The sequence below is a fragment of the Ascidiella aspersa genome, chromosome 3 (genome assembly GCF_963924565.1).
Source record: "Ascidiella aspersa chromosome 3, kaAscAspe10.2, whole genome shotgun sequence".
Classification (NCBI taxonomy): Eukaryota; Metazoa; Chordata; class Ascidiacea; order Phlebobranchia; family Ascidiidae; genus Ascidiella; species Ascidiella aspersa.
The window spans coordinates 3,202,421-3,224,054 of record NC_139449.1 but is presented as its reverse complement, the minus strand read 5'-3'; the positions used below and the strand labels follow the sequence as shown (position 1 = coordinate 3,224,054).

Sequence of the window (21,634 nt, the reverse complement as noted above, 5' to 3'; positions counted from 1 at the left end):
AAGATGAAATGCGTTTCGAAAATGGCCAAACATTTTTGATTTGCAAAGGCATTGTCTTAAATTATGATGGCAATGACTTGAATAGTAGATACTAAATTGGTAAATGATAACATGAACTTAATTTGGACTTCAGTCTTTTGAAATAAACTTTCAAACAACACTTTTGTTATAATAATAATCAAAAAAACAGCTCCCATGCCAATTATAGTTTAGAAATTGAAAGTATGATTACCAGACTAACTCTACTTTTTATTATTATTGTGCCTGGTTACAACATTTTATTAAATTCGATAAAAGCTTGTTCAGTTTGTTCTCTCAGACTTGGATGCCATGACTTTACCAACCCAACATATAACATCGAAGGGGCGGATTCAAACCAAATCACAAGATCAATATTCTTCCCTGATCAAGCGCTCAGTTCCCATCCCCGCTTTATGTAAGTCTAAAAACAGTTCCTTCAATGTGTCAGAAACACTTTTTACAATAAAACCACATAGTATTTTATTTAATACAGGTTTGGGCTAAAAATAAATAAATCGTGGCAAAAATTTACTATCGAAAATATATTTACCATAAAACATCCAAACAAATAGATTGTCGGTTTACTATACTGTACTCAGTTAATCTTTAACATTAAGGTGCAACCAGAATCAAACATAAAATAATGTTTTACTTTATATCAGTTACTTGACTTGCTCTCATAATGATTTTAGTTATTTCACAAATTACTGGTTTACAACACTGCAAAGCACTAACGTCAGATTGCAAAAACACAATTTGCTTGCTTCAACTTCCAAAAATAGATTTACTAAGAACCAGAGATGCCAGATACTTGGCATTTTTGCCGATACCTGATACTTTGAAAAACATGAATGACGATTCGATCAAATAACAAATAATCTCATTCACATTACTTTGCTTGAACAAGAATGTCGAGTTTTCTTTTCTGTCGAGTTGTCTTTTCCATTTATTGGCTTACCTTTTATTTTTTGCTATCTATTTTACAGTTATATGACACAAAGCATTCGCCAGCGCCGCGGAGAAAAAGTCGTTACCAACATACCAAGTAAGTTTCTTTGTCAAACATCAAAGTAATTTATATTTTTATATTTGTCCTAATAGCAAGTGATTTACCTTTAAGTAAATTGAAAAAAAGTGATTTACGGTTATGGTTTTGTAGATCATCCCCAAGTAATTCGCCTTTGTCAGCGCCTCAGCGGTTTTAAATCCGCTTAAGTATATTTTCAATTTAATAGCCTACATCTCAGTATTTGCAGAGAGCACTTATTTTAAGCATCATTATCTTTCGTATTGATTACGAAATGCGTTGAATTTCAACACAAGTTAAAGTACACAAAAACTCCTCATTCCATTTCAGTATTCAAAGACGAGCGAACGCCTTCGCCTTTTATCGAGCAATTTGGTGACCCCGAAGCCACTGCAGCCGCCAAACCTGACCACATTTACATGGACAGCACAGGATTCGGGTTCGGAAACACTTGCATTCAAGTGACAATGCAAGCTCGTAATATCGAAGAAGCGAAAGTCATGTACGATCAGCAGGCGCCATTGTGCCCTATTATGGTAACAATGTGATTTTTTGTGATATTTTGCGGTGTGTAAACAAGTCAATTTGAAATGGCTGCAGTCACAGTTAAGTTATTTGTAAAATTACCAAGTCCAAGTGAAGCTTTTTGAAGAAATAGCCAGTTGTACCTAGATCAAGTCAATCCATTCATAGCTAAAAAAAGTCATAAGCCAATCAAGTCAATTCCAAGTCAAGTCCCCCCCTCCCTAAAAAACAACAAATTGTCTTATGTGAAAAATTTACCATATTTAACCCATTTTTTTAAATAACAACTTTACCCAGATTTTTTAGACATATGTCTTAAATTAATTGCACAAATTACCTGAGTTTGTTTTTTTCTCTGATGTCTATATTTTTAGACAGTGAGCATTATGTCCTTCATTTGCAGAAATTTCCAGACAAGGATTTGCGTTTTAGGTGTTGTACACAGTAAACACTAATATATTTATACCAATAATTTGTTTTACTAGTCATTGTCTTTTAAGTTTCGCAAAAGGTCACTTTACCGAAGCCTCTCAAAGCAAAATTCTGCAACTGGTTTTAATGAATAATCTCGTTTTTATTTACAGCTTGCTCTTACTGCCGCATCTCCTATTTTCCGAGGTTACTTATCTGATATAGACACTCGTTGGCCAGTGATGTCAAGCAGCATTGACGATAGAACGTCTGAGGAACGGGGCCTTGAACCTCTAAAAGATTGCAAGTATGTAAATATGTATATAACTACTAAAATATTTACCCTTTGTTTGGAAAATTGAAACGATACGCAGATCGAGATACTTTAGTCTAGTTCAGGGGTTCTTAAACTTTATTGTATGTTTTACCTTTTTAACAAAAATAAATATTGGATTTACCCCCAATATATAAAATGTGTGTTCACAGAAAATGAAAATAACAAGTTACATAAGTTATTTTTGGCTGTCCATGCTTTAGCATTCCTGTCTTATCTATAATGTTCGTCTTTTCAGTTTTTAGGGATACCAATACCTACAGTTGGCACAATTTTTCTGTCCCGTCAACTAATGTGGTTATTTTGATTGATAGATCATTAACCCACTAAAACGAGAAAATTTACCCCCTGGGGTAAATTTGCCCCAGGTTAAGAAAGGCTGGTCTAGTTGAACTGCTACAACTTCCAACTTAACTTTTTATTTGAGAGAATAAAACAAAAACTTTGAAGTATTGCAAATGAATGTTTTTCAGACGGAGGATCAGCAAGTCTCGGTACGATTCGATTGACAGCTATCTCTCCAACAACTCGGAAATGTTCAACGACATAAAACTCGAAATTGACGACGACACAAAAGAAACGCTGATGAACGCAGGTGCTTCACAATATAATTTTTTTTATTGTGAACTAAACTAAATGACCAAGGGTCTTTCTGAACAAATTAATATTGCAAGCAAGGCGAGGTTAGAAAAACAATTAGCCTGCGGTGAGTTTCGAAGTCACGTTTAGCTGGCAGTCAATAGAGTGATGGTCCCATTTCGATCGAACCTCACCGCAGGTTAGAGTTGTTTTCTAGCCTCGCCTTGCTTGCATAATAATCCTGGGTAAATGCTCACCCTCAATCAAAACAACTACCTCTCCACACATTACAAATATCACCTCGTAAAGAAACCAACTATCGTAAGGTAAAAAACGTCCTTGTCACAAATCAAAGTAAAGATCTTTGTAATTATTGTGTGAGTTATTACAGAGTGTCCCGAAAACCAACAGACCTTTAGACAAGGTAAAAAATATATTAGTTTGCTTTAAAGACTTGTTATTCTAAAAATGTGAAATGAGATTGCGTTTTGACTAGTTTCTCTCCCAGGTATCGACGAGTTGTTGGCGCAACACATTTCACATCTCTGGATCCGAGATCCTCTGATGCTCTTCTCCGGGAAGATCCATCAGGACGATGAACAAGAAACGCATCATTTTGAGGTAGCGTTTTTTGTGGAATAACAAATTATTATGTTTTTAGGTAGGCCTACAGTATGCGTTTTTTTAAATTGTTGTTATATTTTTTAAATTTTAAACCTGATTTTATGTGTCTTAATAAACTGTACATATTAAAATCGGCGATATTTAGAGATTTTAGGTCAGCTTTTCGTTAAATATATTCTATACCTCATTTTGGTGGTATATAATTTATTAACAATATTTGTCAATGCATTATATCCTTGGTAAACATGGTAACCTGCCAAACCGCTACACACGAATGATTTTAGTGAGACCCAAATCTAAGTTTTGGCGACCAAGTAATTTATCGCTAAAAAAACAATTTCAGCCATAATTTTCGTGCTCATATAGCGATGCTACTTTTGAAGGAAACTAAAAATAGTAGTTTAACAACTGGAGAGAACTAAACTTGTTAATCCTAAGATATATTTGGGAAAAAAATCTATTTTGCCCGTTTGATGGTAATGATGTTATTTGGTATTGGATCTGATCGTAATACTTTGTGTCCAAATTTTGGAATAAAATGACAGGTATAGAACATTTACAATAATAATAAACCTAATTAGTTATTTTTTTATTCAGAACATCCAATCAACTAACTGGCAATCGCTGCGTTTTAAGCCTCCAGTGCCCGGCTCTACTCATGGCTGGCGGGTTGAATTCAGGGTCATGGAATCACAATTGACCGATTTCGAGAACGCCGCCTTTGTTGTCTTCATTGTTCTACTAACAAGGGTCATTATTGACTTCAAGCTCGACTTTCGCATGCCAATATCATTGGTACTACCGTCTTTATCTTTACCATTTTTTAATAAAGTTAAGTTATAATTTTTACACCTAAAACGATTGAATTAATTCATGTTTTTGTTTTTTAGATAACCAGTTTTATTGGTTTATTGTTTAATTTCACTCCACGGCCTTGGTCAAAACAATCCTAGTACCTGATTTAGAATTAACAAATACAGCTATCAAAAAAAAGATTACTTCATGAAAATCAGTTCTTCTGGCAGGGCCGGGTTGAGGCCTAAGGCAGTTTACTAAAGAAGGGCCTAAACACAAAAAGCACATATTGACTTGATTCAGTCATTCGTTTTTAAGCAAAAACTGTATACTGTACTTGTACTGGATCTGTATCATTAATTATTATCAGCCTTACAAAAAGTTGACCTTAAAAAACTGAAGTCCGAAGTTTTCCAGGGTCTAAGGCTATAGCCTTGTTAGCCTAATGGTTATCCGGCCCGAAAAATTAGCAAAAAGGCGAATTACAATGTTGTTGTTAGGTCGACGAGAACATGGCTCGCGCTCACAAGAACAACGCGGTCAACAAGGAGCGATTCTACTTCTGCAAGAATGTAATCACGAGTGGAACACCTGCCTGCTGCACCCAGCTCTGCTCGGACATAAACCAACACCAGGACTGTTGTAAGTATGTCCGATAATATCGGATCGTGGCCGATACCAAGTGTTAGTATCGGTACTCGTCCGATAATATCGTATTGGGCCGATAACCGATGCCAAGTGTAAGTAGTGTTTTCCTTGCGCGAAGTGTGCCGTGTGCCCAGGTGTACGGAAGTGTATTCCGGCGTATTCAGGTTACATCCGGTGAGCAAAAGTAAAATTGAAAAGTGTTCAAAAGTGTGCAAAAGTACCCTGAGGAGCAAAAAAGCGTCTTTGGGTGAAAAAAAACGTTTTTATAAGTTTCCGGAAGTGAAGGTGGAAGTGTCAAAAAGTGACAAAATGTGTGATACGGTAAGGTAAGGTAGTTCTCTACGTTGCAATGTTTCTGTTAGGCCCAAAAGATTTTTTGTAAAATTTTCAGAAGAGCCAGAAATCTACTTTTGCGCGAGGTGTGCCAATTTCAAAAAGTGACCTTTGCACGAAGTGTGCCAAAAATATCGTCGATTGGTAAAGTCGAACTGTGCATTGGTTGTCTTGTTTGTTTTGGCAGATTTGGGCTCGTTCACAGAGAAGCGAGCAGAGAGGAAACAGTGTTTCCCTATCAAGACTGGTTTCCTAATTATAGCCAGTATTGGTTTTCTATTGACGTAAAGAGCAATGAGATGGTATTTTATATTTAGTTCATTAAAACTTTAGTTGTTTGGTAATTTAACTTGAAGATGATGGATTTTATTATTGGCACACAAAAAAACTTACATTATCCAATTCATTTTGTTTATTTCTAAATATTTGTGTTTAAATATACCATTGACTGTATAGTTTTGCTTGACGTTAACAGAACGTTAAGTTGAGAGGAAACACTGTTTCCCTATCAAGACTGGTATCCTAATTATAGCAAGTATTGGTTTGCTATTGAGTTATAGAGCATGGAATTGTTATTTTATTTTTTTTCAGTTAATTAAAACTTACGTCGTTTGGAAATATAATGTATTTTGTTGATGACACTCAAAAAAAAAGCAATCATTTTCAATCTATATTGTTTATTACCAACTATTTTTATTTCAAATACAGCGACACTATTTACACGAAAAACACAACAAAAAATCATGACTTTAAACTTTCAATTTATTTACATTCCTGTTACATTAATGTTGTTATTATATAAAACAGTTATTTCTTGATACTCCTTTTTTGGTTTTTGATGGAGTCTTTCATGTCCGTCCACATAGACTGCAATAACTTTACCAGTTCATTAAATTGTCTTCTTACATTGGAATCAACTAATCCGTCTGCTAGTGGTGCAACTTCGTAGAACTTTATATTGGGTATTAAATACTTTAAGTAATTTTTTGGTGCATAAATATTTTGTACCCGTGATTTTAAAATTAAACCATCTTCTTTAATTTCAGCAGCAGTCGTTTTGATCTTGGATTGAATAGTACATTCACTATCATCTATACAAGTGGGCCAAAATAGAACTTGAACAGTTGTATATCCATTTTGGCTCTCTTTTTGTTTAGGATACATAATTACAAAAGGTGACGAAACGTCCATTAATATCTCAACTATCTGTTTGAGTTGTCCGTGATTGAAAAATGCCTTGCCTCGTACTTGAACACTGATCGTAACCATTCGAATATTCGATTCGTCGTCAAAAAGCGAACGTTTTGAACGTATCTTTCTAAACATTTCACGAATCGGTTTTCGCTTTATCGGCCCAACACAACTTGGCTCTTGACGTTTTGGCGGAGTTTCAAACAACTGAGAATCCTGTAAAAGTTGAGAGTCCTCATTACATAAATCTAATAAAAGCTGAGCCATTTTGTTTGACTTGTGAAATTTTGCTCACAGACACAGATATATATACTGTTTGATGAATGAAAAAAAACATCTGTTCTTGGTGTGTAAAATGGTGTGGGAAAATTTGTTTAGTATACATTATTTTCTCATAATTTAAACAAACAATTAAATTTTTTGTTTTTATAGATATCTGCATCTGTTTTAGGCATGCCTGGGCAAGCCAAAAAATGCTGTGGGAAAATTTGTTTAGTATACATTATTTTCTCATAATTTAAACAAACAATTTAAAATTGTTTTTATAGAAATCTGCATCTGTTTTAGGCGTGCCTAGGCAAGCAAAAAAGCTGTGGGAAGATTTGTTTAGTATATATTATTTTCTCATAATAGAAACAATCAATTTAAAATTGTTTTTATAGAAATCTGAACAATTCATTTTAATAGAAAATTGTCTTTCAAATAGTTCCCAGGGATATTTTTCTTTAGTATTAAATTGATGTGTAACGGCTTAAATATGCCATCTTGCGACAGAGTAAAATGACCAACGATTTTTTTTTGCGACTGTCATTATTCAATAGATAACCGTCAGAACGGCGCCACATGTATCCAACTTCCGTTCCCACAGAGATGGTGAGTGAAAACAGTTGTGGATCTCTATAAATGTATGAGGTTTTTTTTGTATATTGACATATTGAAAGCAAAAACTATTTAGATAAGTTTCGTTACTTTTTAATTTAATGGAAACAGGAAAGTGATACCTTTCGTTATTTTAACTTAGCAAGAATGAATTGTGAGCAAGGTACGTTAATAGAGATGTATTTTTATTTTTAAATTAGTATCCATATTTTGTTTGCTTTATTGATCTGTTATTTGCTAGTAAAATAATGAAATTATAATATTGAATATAATAAAGTAATTTAAATCTCAGATAAAAAATGAACTTAAACAGTGTGAAGATTACTGCCGAGATCTAGACTTTTTTTTTTTGAAACAAGATTTAGTTACATTATAATATATGTTATAATAAAGTAATTTGAATCTCAGATAAAAAATAAACTTAAACAGTGTGAAGATTACTGCCCAGATCTAGACTTTTTTTTTTTTTGAAACAAGATTTAGTTATATTATAATATATATTTTAGGCTTACAAGATGATTTGTCACTGCAAAACAACGGTATTTATTTATTTATTTGTATTTGAAATATAATAGAAGTATTTGTTTTTTGTTTGTTTCTGAATAGTGTGAAGTTTTCAGAGATTACGTTAGGTGATATGGTGTGAGGGAAAATCACTTACCGAATGCTAAGCTAAATTATATGCGTTGTGATAGGATTCTTACATTTATGTATTTGTTTTTTAGCTGACTATCTTGTACATCAATCATGGTTTATTGAGGAAATGAATAAACCCTTTTTGGTGGAAATTTGTGGTTAGTTTTGTAACCGCTATTTTTTAGGTGAAAAAAAAAAACTAAAATTTATTGTCCATCAGAAACTCCAGAAAAGCAATTACCACAGGAAAATGAAATCTTTTATGACCCTAAACCATTATCACTTTTGGATTTTACTAAGCAAGATAAAGTTCCTAAAAATATTGATCAAGTTTTGGATTTTGCAGGTGTGTTTATGTACGTAATGGCTTAGTGACTAATCTATTATGAGTTTTTCTTGCTTTGTATTTCAGTTAAAATTGGAACCAATAATGCAGAGAAGGAAACTAAACCTGAAACGAAAAATGTGGAGAAGGAGAGTATATCTAAACTTGTAACAAAAAATATTAAGAAGGAGACTATACCTAAACAGATGCCTCTCATCATAGATCTCACTGACCAAGTTGAACTTCCAGACAATATTGATCAAGTTTTGGATTTTGCAGGTGTGTTTATGTACTTAATGGCTTAGTGACTAATCTATTATGAGTTTTTCTTGCTTTGTATTTCAGTTAAAATTGGAACCAATAATGCAGAGAAGGAAACTAAACCTGAAACGAAAAATGTGGAGAAGGAGAGTATATCTAAACTTGTAACAAAAAATATAAAGAAGGAGACTATACCTAAACAGATGCCTCTCATCATAGATCTCACTGACCAAGTTGAACTTCCAGACAATATTGATCAAGTTTTGGATTTTGCAGGTGTGTTTATGTACGTAATGACTTAGTGACTAATCTATTATGACTTTTTCTTGCTTTGTATTTCAGTTAAAATTGGAACCAATAATGCAGAGAAGGAAACTAAACCTGAAACGAAAAATGTGGAAAAGGAGAGTATATCTAAACCTGTAACAAAAAATATAAAGAAGGAGACTATACCTAAACAGATGCCTCTCATCATAGATCTCACTGACCAAGTTGAACTTCCAGACAATATTGATCAAGTTTTGGATTTTGCAGGTGTGTTTATGTACTTAATGGCTTAGTGACTAATCTATTATGAGTTTTTCTTGCTTTGTATTTCAGTTAAAATTGGAACCAATAATGCAGAGAAGGAAAGTAAACCTGAACTTAAAACCAAAAATGTAGAAAAGAAAAATATACCTGCAGGTGTTTATATTTAGGATAGTTCTATTGATTTTATAGCTTTGCTTTTGAATATTTATAAACATACATATATAAATGAGATATTTGTGATTTAACTGTTAAAAAGTTGTTTGCTTTTATGTTTCAGATAAAGTCAAAGACAAAACTCATCTCATTATTGACAAAACAAATCAAAATAAATGTAGACTTTGTAAAAGTTATTTTGAGAGCAAAGCCATGTTACAGAAACATCATATTTCAAACCACCCAAAGCTTCAGTGTAAACTTTGTAATTACTGGTAAGACAATTTTGTATTCTTATATATTATTAATTTTATTTTGGGTTTAATTATTCACAACTCAAATTAAAATTGATTTTTTTTTTCATGATAGCTTTTCATCTGCGTACCGAAAAAGACAGCACAGTGATAAAGCTTGTGAACAACGGAGAAAAAGGTTTTGTTCTAAGGAAACTATGAACATCTCTGATTTATCTCCTCAAAAAGGCCAAGGGTTGAAAGAAAATTTAATCGTTCAGGATAAAATTGAAAAACCAACAAAACCTAAAAAACTGTAAGCTTATCGTTTTTTATTTTTAGTTATCGAAACATTATTCTATTTAAATGTTTTTTTGTTTTTTTTTGTTGTTTTTTTTTATTTGTCTCTGTATTTAGAATTTCTAAACGAAGTGATGACAAAAGAAAACGTAATCAAATTATAGATTCAAATTCATCAGATAGCACAATTGATTTTCAAAAACATACAGCAATACCTTTTCACAAGAAAAAGTTAGTTTTTTTGTTTTTTTTTTCAGTGTATATATGCATTTTTTATTGTAAACTCTTACATTATTCTATTTTGATGTCTTTTTATGTGTCTCTGAATTTAGAATTTCCAAATACAATGATGACAACAGAAAAAATATATCAAGCAAAAAACGTAATCAAATTTTAGATTCAGACTCATCAGATAGTTCGAGCGATTTTCAAAAACTTTTAAAACCTTTTCATAAAAAAAAGTAAGCAATTTTTTTATGTAAGTCACACATCATGATTTTTTTTTTACCTAATAATATGTTTTTAGGAATTCGAATCGAATGATTAGCAGTGACAGTTCTGATTTTAACTCTCCTCAGAAAGGCCAAGGGTTGAAAAAAAAATTAAACGTTCCTGATGAAGTAACTCAAAGACCAAGAAAACTTCAAAAAATGTTAGTATATGTCATTTTTTATTGTTTACACTTACACTATTCTATTTTAATGTTTTTTTTTTATTTGTTTTTGAATTCAGAATTCCTAGACGGAGTCGTGACCAAAGAATAAAATTGTTAAACAGAAAACGTAAACTGTTGGATACTAGGTAAACCAATATTAATTAATCTTTAATATAATTTTTTTTTTTTTTTTTTTTTTTTTTTTTTTTTATTCTAAAAAATATGTTTTGTTTTAGTGTTCGAAACAGATTTTCTGAAGATAGTGATATACTTTTCTCAACAATACCAAAGAAGAATCAAACGTAAGTCTAGGTGATAAATGATTTATATTAAATAGTACCTTTCAATTAACATAATTCTATTTTGTAGTTCAATTCCAACTGAAGTGGCACACAGTTCAAACTATACACCAATGGATACAAATGACAAAGATGAAACTTCTACGTCTAAATTTTGTGACTTGCCACCAAAGAGAAAGAGATCGAAAAGGTGATTATCACTATATTATTTATTTCATTAAGAAATGTAATTTTTTGTAAGAAAAAATAACTATTCAATTTTTTTTTTTTTTTTTAGAATTACAAATCCTATATGTCCAGAAAACAGATCCGATATTGTTCAACAACATTGGGATAGTATTTCTACTTCTACATCACTGAATACCATGATGTCAATTTTCAACTACCAATTACCACTTGAAAAATCTATTGACGATATCACAAAAGATATTCTAGAAGGTATGTCTCCATCCAGCTTCAAGATAAATACAAGTTTTGGTTTTGTTATGAGTAACACAATGTCACTTGTGAACCAGTATTTCCATGCATCCCCAAACAATTTTACTTTCTATTTGATGCCACCTGTTGTTCGTTGTTTTGAAGATCTCAAAAATATATTGCAGTCAGTTCTAAATAGTGATGTTTTAGCTAAACTTTCATTGCACCGTGAAGATACAAAGTGGTATTTAACAGAACTCACAAATGTTACTTTTTTTACCTATCGTCTAAAGGAGTTTCCCTTAATCGGTTGTTCTGTTATTTGTTTACCCTCTTTCTTGAAGCGTAGAGGTATCCTTGGTTTTACAAGAAACCACTCTAGGAAACAGATTAATGACAACCTCTGTCTTTTTAGATGTTTGGCAAAAGGTTTAAAGTGTGATGATGCTAATCTTGAAAAAAAAACATTAGAATACTTCTCTCAGTACTATCCTGAACAAAATGTAGACTCATTTCCAGGTGTATCTTTTAATGAAATTTCAAATATTGAACAGTTTTTCAAAGTTCGAATTACTGTGTTCTCAGTCGAAAAAGTTAACGAAGAAATTATTTGGAAAGTAAAACGTAGATCTTATGTTCCCAAATCAAATGCAAATTTTATATCTTTTGATGTAGTACAATATGAGAATCACTTTTGTTTTGTTCAATCTATTGAAAGCATCACCCATAACTTTGCATGTCAATTTTGCAACAACATGTTCAAAAAACCTTATCTTGTTCTAAAACATGAATCATCATGTGAAATCGGTGTCAAACAAACCTTTCCTGGAAAAATATTTCGAGTTAACCCTAATATATACCTTGAGCTAGAGCAAAATGGAATTTTAATTGCCAAACAATTGCAATATCATCCATTTTTCATTATTTTTGATTTTGAGGCTTTCTTTCCAAAAAATGTCAGCAGTCTTCCAACAAACACAGGAAAAACAACTTTTACACAATGTCACCAACTTTTAAGTGTTGCAATAACATCAAATGTTCCAGGTTTTGATAAACCTGTGTGTCTAATTTCAAATGGAAACTCTCACCAATTAATTTGCAATATGTTGCATTATTTTTTTGCAATTCAAAATAAATCTGAAAATTTGATGCTCGACAAATATAGTCATGTACTTGACGAATTAAATTGCAAGATTGATGAAGCCAAATCTAACGAACCTGATTTCAAAATGAAAAACCACCCTTTGGTTAAATTAAAAGCAAAATTTTCAGCTTTTATAAAGGCAATACCAGTGTTAACATTTAATGGATCAAGATACGACATTCCATTATGTTTAAAATGGCTAATTCCACTATTGCAACAATTTGATCCGATTCTTTTTTGCATTAAGAAACAGAATTCCTATCTTTGCCTTCAAACAGCCAAATTTCGTTTCTTAGATCTATGTAACTTTATATCACCAGGATATAATCTTCGAAGTTTGCTTCTTGCATTTAACACTGAACAGCAAAAACTATTTTTTCCTTACGAATATGTTGACAATTTAGATAAATTACAAGACAGGTGTCTTCCACCAAGAGAGGCATTTCGAAGCAGTCTCACAAAAGAAACTATTTCAGAAGATGACTACGATGAATGCTGTAAGTTATGGAAAACTCAAGGTATGAAAACTTTTAGGGATTATCTTATTGCTTACAATCTACATGACGTTGAACCACTTAAACAGGTTGTTATTAAGTTAATTTCAATCTATCACTCACTGAACATCAATTTTTTGTGTGATGGGGTGTCAACCCCTGGTTTATCACAACGACTTATGTTTCAATTTGTTCCACCAGATATCTATTTCTCTTTGTTTCCAAACAAGCATGCTCACATTAATAAATTGTTTCGCGACCAAATTGTTGGAGGTCCATCAATTGTTTTTACACGTTGGCATGCAGCAGGGGAATCTGTTATACGGGGAGATGTCTATGGTGCTACTGCAAAAACATGTCAAAGTGTTATAGGGTATGATGCAAATTCCCTTTATTTGTCAGCTTTAATGGGTGATATGCCAACTGGAAATTACATTCTTCTCGAGCGAAAAGAAAATGATAAGTTTAAATTTGAAAGGTCACAAACAACTGGATATCTTGCTTTACAGTGGATGACATTTTATGCAATGCAAAATGATATATCATACATTCAACATCAATTTAATGGTGGAGAAAAGCAAATTGGTTCTCGTAATATTAAAGTAGATGGGTATATAGCAGATCAAAAAATTGTACTTTCGTTTTTGGGTTGCTTTTTTCATTGCTGTCCTAAATGTAATATCACGAAAACCTTTAAGGATCGTGACTTTGAAAAAGTTAGGGAAAAAGACAAAGATATTGCAGCCTATATTCGAAGTTTTGGTTATACTCTTATTGAAATGCGTGAATGTACTTGGGCTTTTCAATGTAAGACTGATCCACTTGCCATCAGATTTGTGTCACACTATCTATTGACATCACTTCAGCCCCCAAAACCACTCACACAAGAAAATATTCTTCGTGGGTTCCAAAATGGAGAGTTGTTTGGTTTTGCTTTGGTGGATATTTTTGTCCCACCTGGTCTAAGAGATAAATTTAAAGAGTTCCCCCCAATTTTTAAGAATGCAGCCATTTCACGTGATGATATTGGAGATAACATGAAGCAATATGCAATTGATAATGATCTATTATCCTATCCCACTCGATATCTTATAAGCAGTTATAAGGGTGATAAAATCCTCTTAGCTTCCCCTCTTCTTGCATGGTATATGACAAATGGATTGGTGGTCACATTTGTTCACAAAGTTATACTCTATGAACCCAAACAATGTTTCAAAACATTTTGTGATAAAGTAACGACTGAGCGACGGAAAGGTGATCTTCATCCAGACTCCCAAATATTAGCAGATTTATGGAAATTACAGGTAAAACCTCAAAAAAGTATTAGTTGTTTGATATTACTTAGTTTTTTTTTTTTTTTTTGTTTTTTTTTTTTTGTTAAATAGATTTGTAACTCAATACTATAAGGGAAATTACTACTAATATTAATGAAAATCTTTAATTTGTTTTTTCAGGGTAACTCTGCATACGGAAGGACATTGCTTAATAAAGAAAAACAGGAAAATGTTACTTTTTTAAGTGAGGAAAAAACCACCAAAGCTATGAACTCCAAACATTTTCGCAATGCTACACAATTGAGTGACAACGTGTATGAAGTACACAGTAGAAAACGTTCAATCGTACACAATGTTCCTATACAGATAGGTTCAATGATTTTACAGCTCGCTAAACTTCGTATGCTAAGGTTTTACTATGATTGTCTTAACAAATATATTTCGCCGCAAAACTTTGAACTTGTTCAAATGGACACTGATTCATTATATTTTGCACTTTCTGACAAAAATTTGGATAATGTAATTATTCCTGAAAAACGTGCAGAATTTTATGGTGAATATGACACATGGTTTCCTTCTATTGCTTGCCCATTGCATTTTAATGAATTTGTCGCTACCAAAACTGCTAATCTCCCCTTTAATGCTTCTCGTGCATGCTGTCTTACACATTTTAAACATGAAAGTCGGACCCCTGGTTTGTTTAAAGTAGAGTATTCTGGCAAAGCCATTGTAGCTCTGAACTCAAAAACATACTTTTGCCATGGTGAAAAAACTAAACAAACATCAAAAGGATTGATTAAGAAGCAAAACAAATATTGCATTGACGATTATTTTAAGGTTCTATCAGAAAAAATAAATGTTTGTGGAGAAAATCGTGGATTTCGTTACGTAAATCAAAAGATATATAGCTATCAACAATTTCGACAAGGCTTGAATTATTTTTATCCTAAACGAAAAATTCATTCTGATGGTATAAACTCAAGCCCATTAGATATTTAAAAAGCATATACTTTGTTGTACTTCTGTAGTAATTGTGAATTTTTAATGAAACTGTTTTGTTATGTATTACTAAATCGCTTTATAACCAGAAAAAAGAAAACAGTGAAAACATGTAATTGTGATGACATTGATGGGAAATGTCTTATTTTATGTTGTTGTTTTTTTGTTTACTTCTTACATAAAGAATCACAGATTAAAAGAATTTATAAAATGAATATGGTTGTTTGTATGTTTTAAGGTTCTTTTCAAGTTATTCAATCTTAGGAAGAGTATATGGAATGTTGATGTTATTTTAAACTAAATTTACAATTATGTGAGGCGTTAGCAGCTGACTGAAAGGGAGATTCCCCAAATCATTGAAGTGTAACAAAAAAAATGACCAAATTGTTCATCCATATTATTTTAATCTGATTAGTTTTTACAGAAACGATTCGGTTACATAGTTATACACAAACTCATCATTGGCTTCCAAATCAGAATTAAAAATATTTACAATGTCTGGCATAGCAATACCACGACTACGAACTAAAATAAAAAAACAACTATAGAATCCACAGAATGTTGACGTTAACTCTTGTAAAGTTTTTGTGTTGTAACGAAAAATGTAGGATGATCGCGAAACAAAACGTGATATATCATTTCCAATTGGATAACAACCGAATGAGTCAAAGTAATCACACTCTCCATTAGAATTGAAATAGACCGCCACCCAGTGACTTCCATGTTTTTCGGACGAATCCAAATTAATTACATACGATTGAGAAGTTTTGCTTTTTTTAATTGAATAAGTGTTCAGTCTTCGTAGTTCATCACTTGCAAAAACACCACGAAATGTCTGATTTGCTATTGGATCATTTTGAATAACATTACGAATTTCAATACTATTCATATTTATGAGTTAAAATCAAATGAAACACTCCTTGACCTATCAATTTCTAATAAAGAGTCAAATTCAGTAAACACCACAATATTAACAGAATTTGGAAGAGCAGTTCCAAACTTACACTCTAAACGAATAGTTCCGTGTCTAATCAAATCAGTGTGAGAAGAATCACAAGAATTTGGAGTTAAATCAAAGGCATACAATGTACATCCATCAATAAATTCTGACTTTGATAAATTGTGTCCACCATTTCGAAAAAAATTTCCTGTTGCTAAAAACAACGCAAAATAAGAACGAGCTGTGTTTTGACGAGAAAAGTTAGGTTGATAAGCTTTGGAAGGAATTTGTTTTCCGTCTTGGTAGAGAGCGAGAAAATTTAGGTTATAATTTTTAAAATAAAAAGGATTTTTATCCAATTGACCATTAAAAGCAGCGTTGTCTACTAAACCAATAATAACTCGTTTAGGGATTTGACCAGAAATAATATTTTTCACTACAGTAAGATCACCACTAGGAATCGAAAAAACTTTTACATCCACACGAGAAATAGGATATTTAACTGTTCCACGTTCAAGGGCTTTCAAGTGGCCCATTAGAACAGGTGGAGAAGGTCTTATCTTGCGTGCAAATAAGGCTACACTTTTAAGATTGACTTTGAATTCTCCATTGTTTGCAGACATAAGAGAAAATGTATCTTTACTTCTTGAAAGTCGTACCTTAACGTCCACTCCATCGATTAAATAGCGAGGTTGAAAACCCATGTCAAAGTGAATCTTTCCCAGCATCTCAACTATTCGACTGTTACGAGCCAAAAATTTTCTATCACGAAAACCTTGATTGGCATTCGTAAGTGTATCATACTGTTCAGCAACGTCCTTTTTCCACAATGCAGACGTAAGGTGAGTCTTTTTCGCATCGCTACCAAAGTTAAGTAATGCTTCCAGGTAAGCTCGGTATGGGTAAGTATTGTTTGAAGCAGTTATCATTTTGTTGTTAAACGATACATCAACTTGACTCCATAAGGAATGAAGCCAATAGTTAACTGGTGCTACAACTGCATCTTCTGCTAACTCTGTCCCGTCGGCATTCACAACACGTGCACAACAGTACAATTGAACACTAGAGAGATCAAGGTAATCACTAGTTCCAGCTAAATCGAATTCAATCGTTCCACTATCAGTCAACGTTGAAATCGGTAAATACTCGACAGAATATGAGTCTTCCACGCTAATTTGAGTTGGTTTAACTGCAAACAGATCCAACTCCTCCATTAGACAATGACAGGAGCGATCGTCTTTAAGTGCCATGATTAAGTGAGCCAATAATAATATTTGACTTGTGTTGTCTTATATATGTCTTCTCAATCAATGCAAAAAATAAAAACACCAATCAGAAACAAATACGGTAGCTCAACCAGTTAACTATCCTCAAAAATAGAACAAACAATTCAGTAATCGACATTATTGGAATATATCAGATTTTTTTGTTTTTTTATTTTTTCGTTTATTCTTTTTTCTTTTCTTTACAGCAGGTTCGCCTGGCGGATGTGAACCTTTTCGTTTCTTTTGAGAAAAGAATGAGTTGGTTAACTCTCGTGTTCTTTTTATAGCAGAGTTTCTAGGATTTTGTCCTTGCATTACATCGGAAGCAAAATCAATTCCAGATTTTAAAACTTGTTTTCCAACTGATTTTGCACCAGAACGAATTATCGGTAAAATAGAACGCCCAATTGTTGAAAAAATAGACCCTAAACCATACCCTCTTTGCAATCCCCCAGAATAAATTGGAAAACCACTCCCTACTTGTGAAAGATAATATTTTTCATACTCTTTAACATCCTGTTGACAACAGTAGGGTTGCTTCATGCTAAATCGAAGAGACGTTGTCGTTTTCGAAACTTAAGGGTAACGGTAACAAGCCCCGAAACAAATGGTATGACATTGCCAAACACATCTCTTATAAGTATTTCGATAGAAGAAAATGAGTTTCGTTGAAGACGATGATATATTGGAAAAGGAAAACGATGGTAATGCATTTCACCACGTTTCGTAGTAATTGGAATGGTCTCGAATAATGGGACTTCACAATCGCCCACGATACGTGGTTCAATAATATCCGAATAAACATACAATTCATTAACTCCACGGCGAATATCTGTTGCTACATCCCCACTATATCGCCTTCCTCCATCAAAAGTTGTTTGTTGAAAACCTAACATTGAAGCAAGTTTAACAGATAAATTTACACGACTACCATCTGGTGAAACCTTTAACTCAGTTTTTCGCGTAAGAGAATTAAACTTAAAACGAAGACGAACCCTTGAATCAAAGATTTCTGGAGAGTTAGTTAATATTTGTAAGTCTGCGTCTTCAATCAGCTTATTAAGGTATTCCATGAATTCCGTTTCATTTTCGTAGTGTCCACCTGGGAGGAATAATTTTTCCTCCTCACCATTTGATATTGAAGTACGAGAGAGAAAAACCTCTTTATCCATAACAGTAAACCAGGAGTGTGGGGCTTGAAATTCAATCAAACCAACCTCCCATAATCCATTAAGAGTTATTGTTCTTGGGAGTTTCGTTACGTAACTGGTTAACGTATTTTTTGGATAATATTTCAATGAGCTGTTTGACGGAAGCGTGATATGAAACATATTCTTTATTCAACGACGGCGAAGGAAGTATATAACCAAAAGAGCTTGATAAGAGACTTATCCACAAATTTCTATTGGAATCCGACAAACTCAAATTAATAATACTAGCTAAAACAACACAAGTCACAATAACTATTTGACAAAAAAATATTATTTCACTACTAGGATATTTTTTTCCAAACCAAACCCACAATTGATTTTTCCACATAGTTTAACTTGAGAACTCTTTGAGATCTTCTGGTGATATCCATGAATTGAATTTTTTAGGGTATCCCTTCCATTTTATAAGAAATTTAAGTTTCCCTTTTTTTCTGCTTTTTCTAACCACCCGCTCGATTTCATATACATCGTTTTTCTTTACTACTTTTTGAAGTTCGTCTTCGTAAAATGTTCCTGAAATTTTTTCACCTCCATAGTCTTTGATGATATAAACATGTGGATTTGTTTTGAGAACCTTTTCAACAAAAAATATCTCTGTTGACCAGTTTTTGGTGTATCCTTTTTTGAATATACCACGAGCAACAACAATTCTTACACTGTCACCGATCTTAAATTTTGGTGGTTTACTGGGAAACCTATCTCCTTTGTAAAGCGAATTCCATACAGCTTTCTCATTACCATGGTTAACTAACGCAGGAGGTCTTTCGATACTCCTATGAAAAGAGTTGTTGTAGGAAAAAACAATATTTTGTAAAACATCAATATAACGATTGGTTGAAAAACGTGTAAAATATCGCCACATACGTGTTTTGAGAGTACGATTAAAACGTTCAACTATTTGAGCCTTTGTTTCCGATGTATATGTATGAAAAACAATATGTTTTGTTTCTTCAACCAAGTTTGAAATTTACGGTTTGTAAATTCAGATCCTTGATCGGTTTGTAGTTTAATTGGTTTTCGTTTACTTAAAGATAAAATAGTTTTAAAAGCATTTATGATACTTTCTCCAGTTTTATTTTTAATTGGAAGAACCCATGCAAATTTAGAAAATACATCAATACAAGTAACTAGAAATTTAACTCCATCGTTAAAGCGAGCAAATTTAGACATATCCACTAAATCACTCTGCCATTGGTGATCAATTCCACCAACAACAACACGACGTCGTTCAAATTTTTTCCGAATCGGTTTGTGAGGCGTATAGGCATCCTGCGACGACAGCCATTCACTTACACTCGAACGAGAGAAATTCGAGTTTGCAGTTAGTCTATTTACTCCTCCAAAACTTCCAATTTTTCTTGGGTTATAATACACTTCACTCATATCTCGTTCCATGTTCGTGCTTTTGAAACAATACTTCCAGCGGAGGGGAACATCCACTCACGGTGTTTTATACTACCAATAAGATTAGATGGAATTCGGTCTGCTTTTAATGCTTTTCCGAAATTCTCCCAACCTTTTGGTTTTTGTGCAATTTTTCTTCTTCTGACAAAATCATGAACTAGATCATGAATGCTACTTCCTGGAATAGATTTACCCTTAATTTCAAGTTCGCCGTTTTCATTAACTTTTATATTCGACGAGGATTTAATACTATCAACTAATAGTTTTCCATTGACTCTTGCTGTTGTCGGTAAACTACTAATGATCTGTTCACTCCATGGCTCATTGACATCCTCTGATGCTATTTTTGTTATTTTTGATGGAATATGTGTTTTTTCTTGGGTAGGAGTAACCATTGGATCACTCTGAGTTAAAGGTGGGTAGTTAACAACACTCATCGTAGATAATGGAATCGGAGAATTTTCCTGTTCATTTAGGTAAAATCGATAACGATAAAGAACTTGATTGTAGAGTTTAACTTTAGCAAAAGAATCAATAGAAGAATCATTTGCAATATCACTCATTTCTTTATTTAAAGAGGAAATTTGTATTTCTTTAATGGAAAGCTGTGGAGCAGGCTTTGATTGTAATTGATTCAACAACTTCGGGTCTACCAATGCCATCTTTTGAACATGTTCCATTATTTTCCGAGCAAACTTTTAGCTATAGATGGTATAATACTTCCGAGAAGAGGCGCTAAAAGAGCAGCTAGGAAACCACCTTTTTGAATAATTTTCTTTTTTTTCTTGATACTTGAAGTTTTCTTGGAAATGAAACGAAGATCTTTCTTAAAACGATTAAGTTTTTTTTTCTGTTTTGTCGAGAGAGGAAAGTTTCCATGTAGTATGTTTTGTGCACATTCACAAATACACTTTATTAACTCTGAGTCGGCTGTTTTTATAACAGACTTAATTACATGTGGTTTTCCCCGGGCTAAAAAATTCAGTGTGTCTGCATTACGTCTAATTTTTTGTGACATTTTACACTTGTTTTTTTGGAATGTAAACAAACTGCTGTTGTCCTTTAAATATATTTGTCCTTAGACGTTGTTCATCCGGTACACACTGCTTGAAATCAAACATCAAATAACCGTGTGGCTTCGATGTAGCATCTCTAAATGCTTCCTGGATTGATCTTACGTGAGAGGGAAGCACTTGTTTGGCTAAGTGTGTAATTTGTGACGAATCTCTTGGGTTTTTGAAAACAATAAGGTAATGTGCATTTAGGCTAATAGTTCGATGTTCTTTGGATTTATCGAAAACATTTTGAACTATATAAAAAATACTATTGTTTCGGTGATGTGACCCTTTCGTAAAAAGATTGGAAACACGTTTGTCACACGAACCCATCATATCATCTAAAATCAACAAACTATTCTCCATTGAATCAATATCCAACGAAAATCCATTAACAAAGTTAACGTTTTTCATTTGTTTGTAGGAGTCCTGCCACTCAGAATAGAACCATACTATATTTTGTGGCTTGGGTTTAATCAATTCTTCTTCGATAACACGCTTTACAAATTGTGTTTTCCCACAACCTGTTGGACCCGCTACGACACAAGTGAAGGGGTGAATGAAATCCATTAAATTCAAGAAAGGTTTTCGAATAACATAGATTTTAATATACCTGAAAAACAATAATAAAATCCGTCATCTTCAAGTTAAATTACCAAACAACTAAAGTT

General features: G+C 32.8%; 2 protein-coding genes across 6 annotated transcripts in view; both read left to right on the top strand.

The window, feature by feature from the left end:
- LOC146158113 (glutamate--cysteine ligase catalytic subunit-like) overlaps positions 1-21,634 on the top strand; it is a 46,566-nt gene that overhangs the window by 5,346 nt on the left and 19,586 nt on the right. The window contains exons 6-13 of the mRNA XM_083383739.1: positions 320-436; positions 1,008-1,066; positions 1,379-1,584; positions 2,158-2,291; positions 2,792-2,913; positions 3,406-3,518; positions 4,119-4,316; positions 4,817-4,958. Of these exons, the coding sequence (XP_083239865.1) occupies positions 320-436; positions 1,008-1,066; positions 1,379-1,584; positions 2,158-2,291; positions 2,792-2,913; positions 3,406-3,518; positions 4,119-4,316; positions 4,817-4,958 (1,091 nt within the window). The remainder of the gene's footprint in view (positions 1-319; positions 437-1,007; positions 1,067-1,378; positions 1,585-2,157; positions 2,292-2,791; positions 2,914-3,405; positions 3,519-4,118; positions 4,317-4,816; positions 4,959-21,634) is intronic.
- On the top strand, positions 7,824-15,303 carry LOC146158115 (uncharacterized). Of its 5 annotated transcripts, XM_083383737.1 has the most exons (18): positions 7,824-7,906; positions 8,093-8,161; positions 8,224-8,349; positions 8,416-8,607; positions 8,674-8,865; positions 8,932-9,123; positions 9,190-9,273; positions 9,398-9,548; positions 9,643-9,822; positions 9,924-10,037; positions 10,139-10,267; positions 10,333-10,458; positions 10,539-10,607; positions 10,698-10,763; positions 10,831-10,950; positions 11,038-12,839; positions 13,017-14,119; positions 14,270-15,303. In XM_083383737.1, the coding sequence occupies exons 2-18, from the start codon at positions 8,131-8,133 to the stop codon at positions 15,086-15,088; spliced, it is 5,496 nt and encodes a 1,831-aa protein (XP_083239863.1). In that variant the 5' UTR covers positions 7,824-7,906; positions 8,093-8,130; the 3' UTR covers positions 15,089-15,303. The 5 variants fall into 5 exon arrangements, with proteins under 5 accessions (XP_083239863.1, XP_083239860.1, XP_083239864.1 ...); XM_083383734.1 differs by having other exon boundaries at positions 11,038-14,119; XM_083383738.1 differs by lacking the exon at positions 13,017-14,119 and having other exon boundaries at positions 11,038-11,198; positions 14,270-14,406.

Bases quoted from the DNA above. Each gene is read 5' to 3' on its own strand.
- LOC146158115 (XM_083383734.1), top strand. From the start codon at position 8,131: ATGAATAAACCCTTTTTGGTGGAAATTTGTG. The intron at 10,764-10,830 runs GTAAGTCTAGGT...TCTATTTTGTAG, and splicing joins ATACCAAAGAAGAATCAAAC to TTCAATTCCAACTGAAGTGG. The intron at 14,120-14,269 runs GTAAAACCTCAA...TTGTTTTTTCAG, and splicing joins CAGATTTATGGAAATTACAG to GGTAACTCTGCATACGGAAG.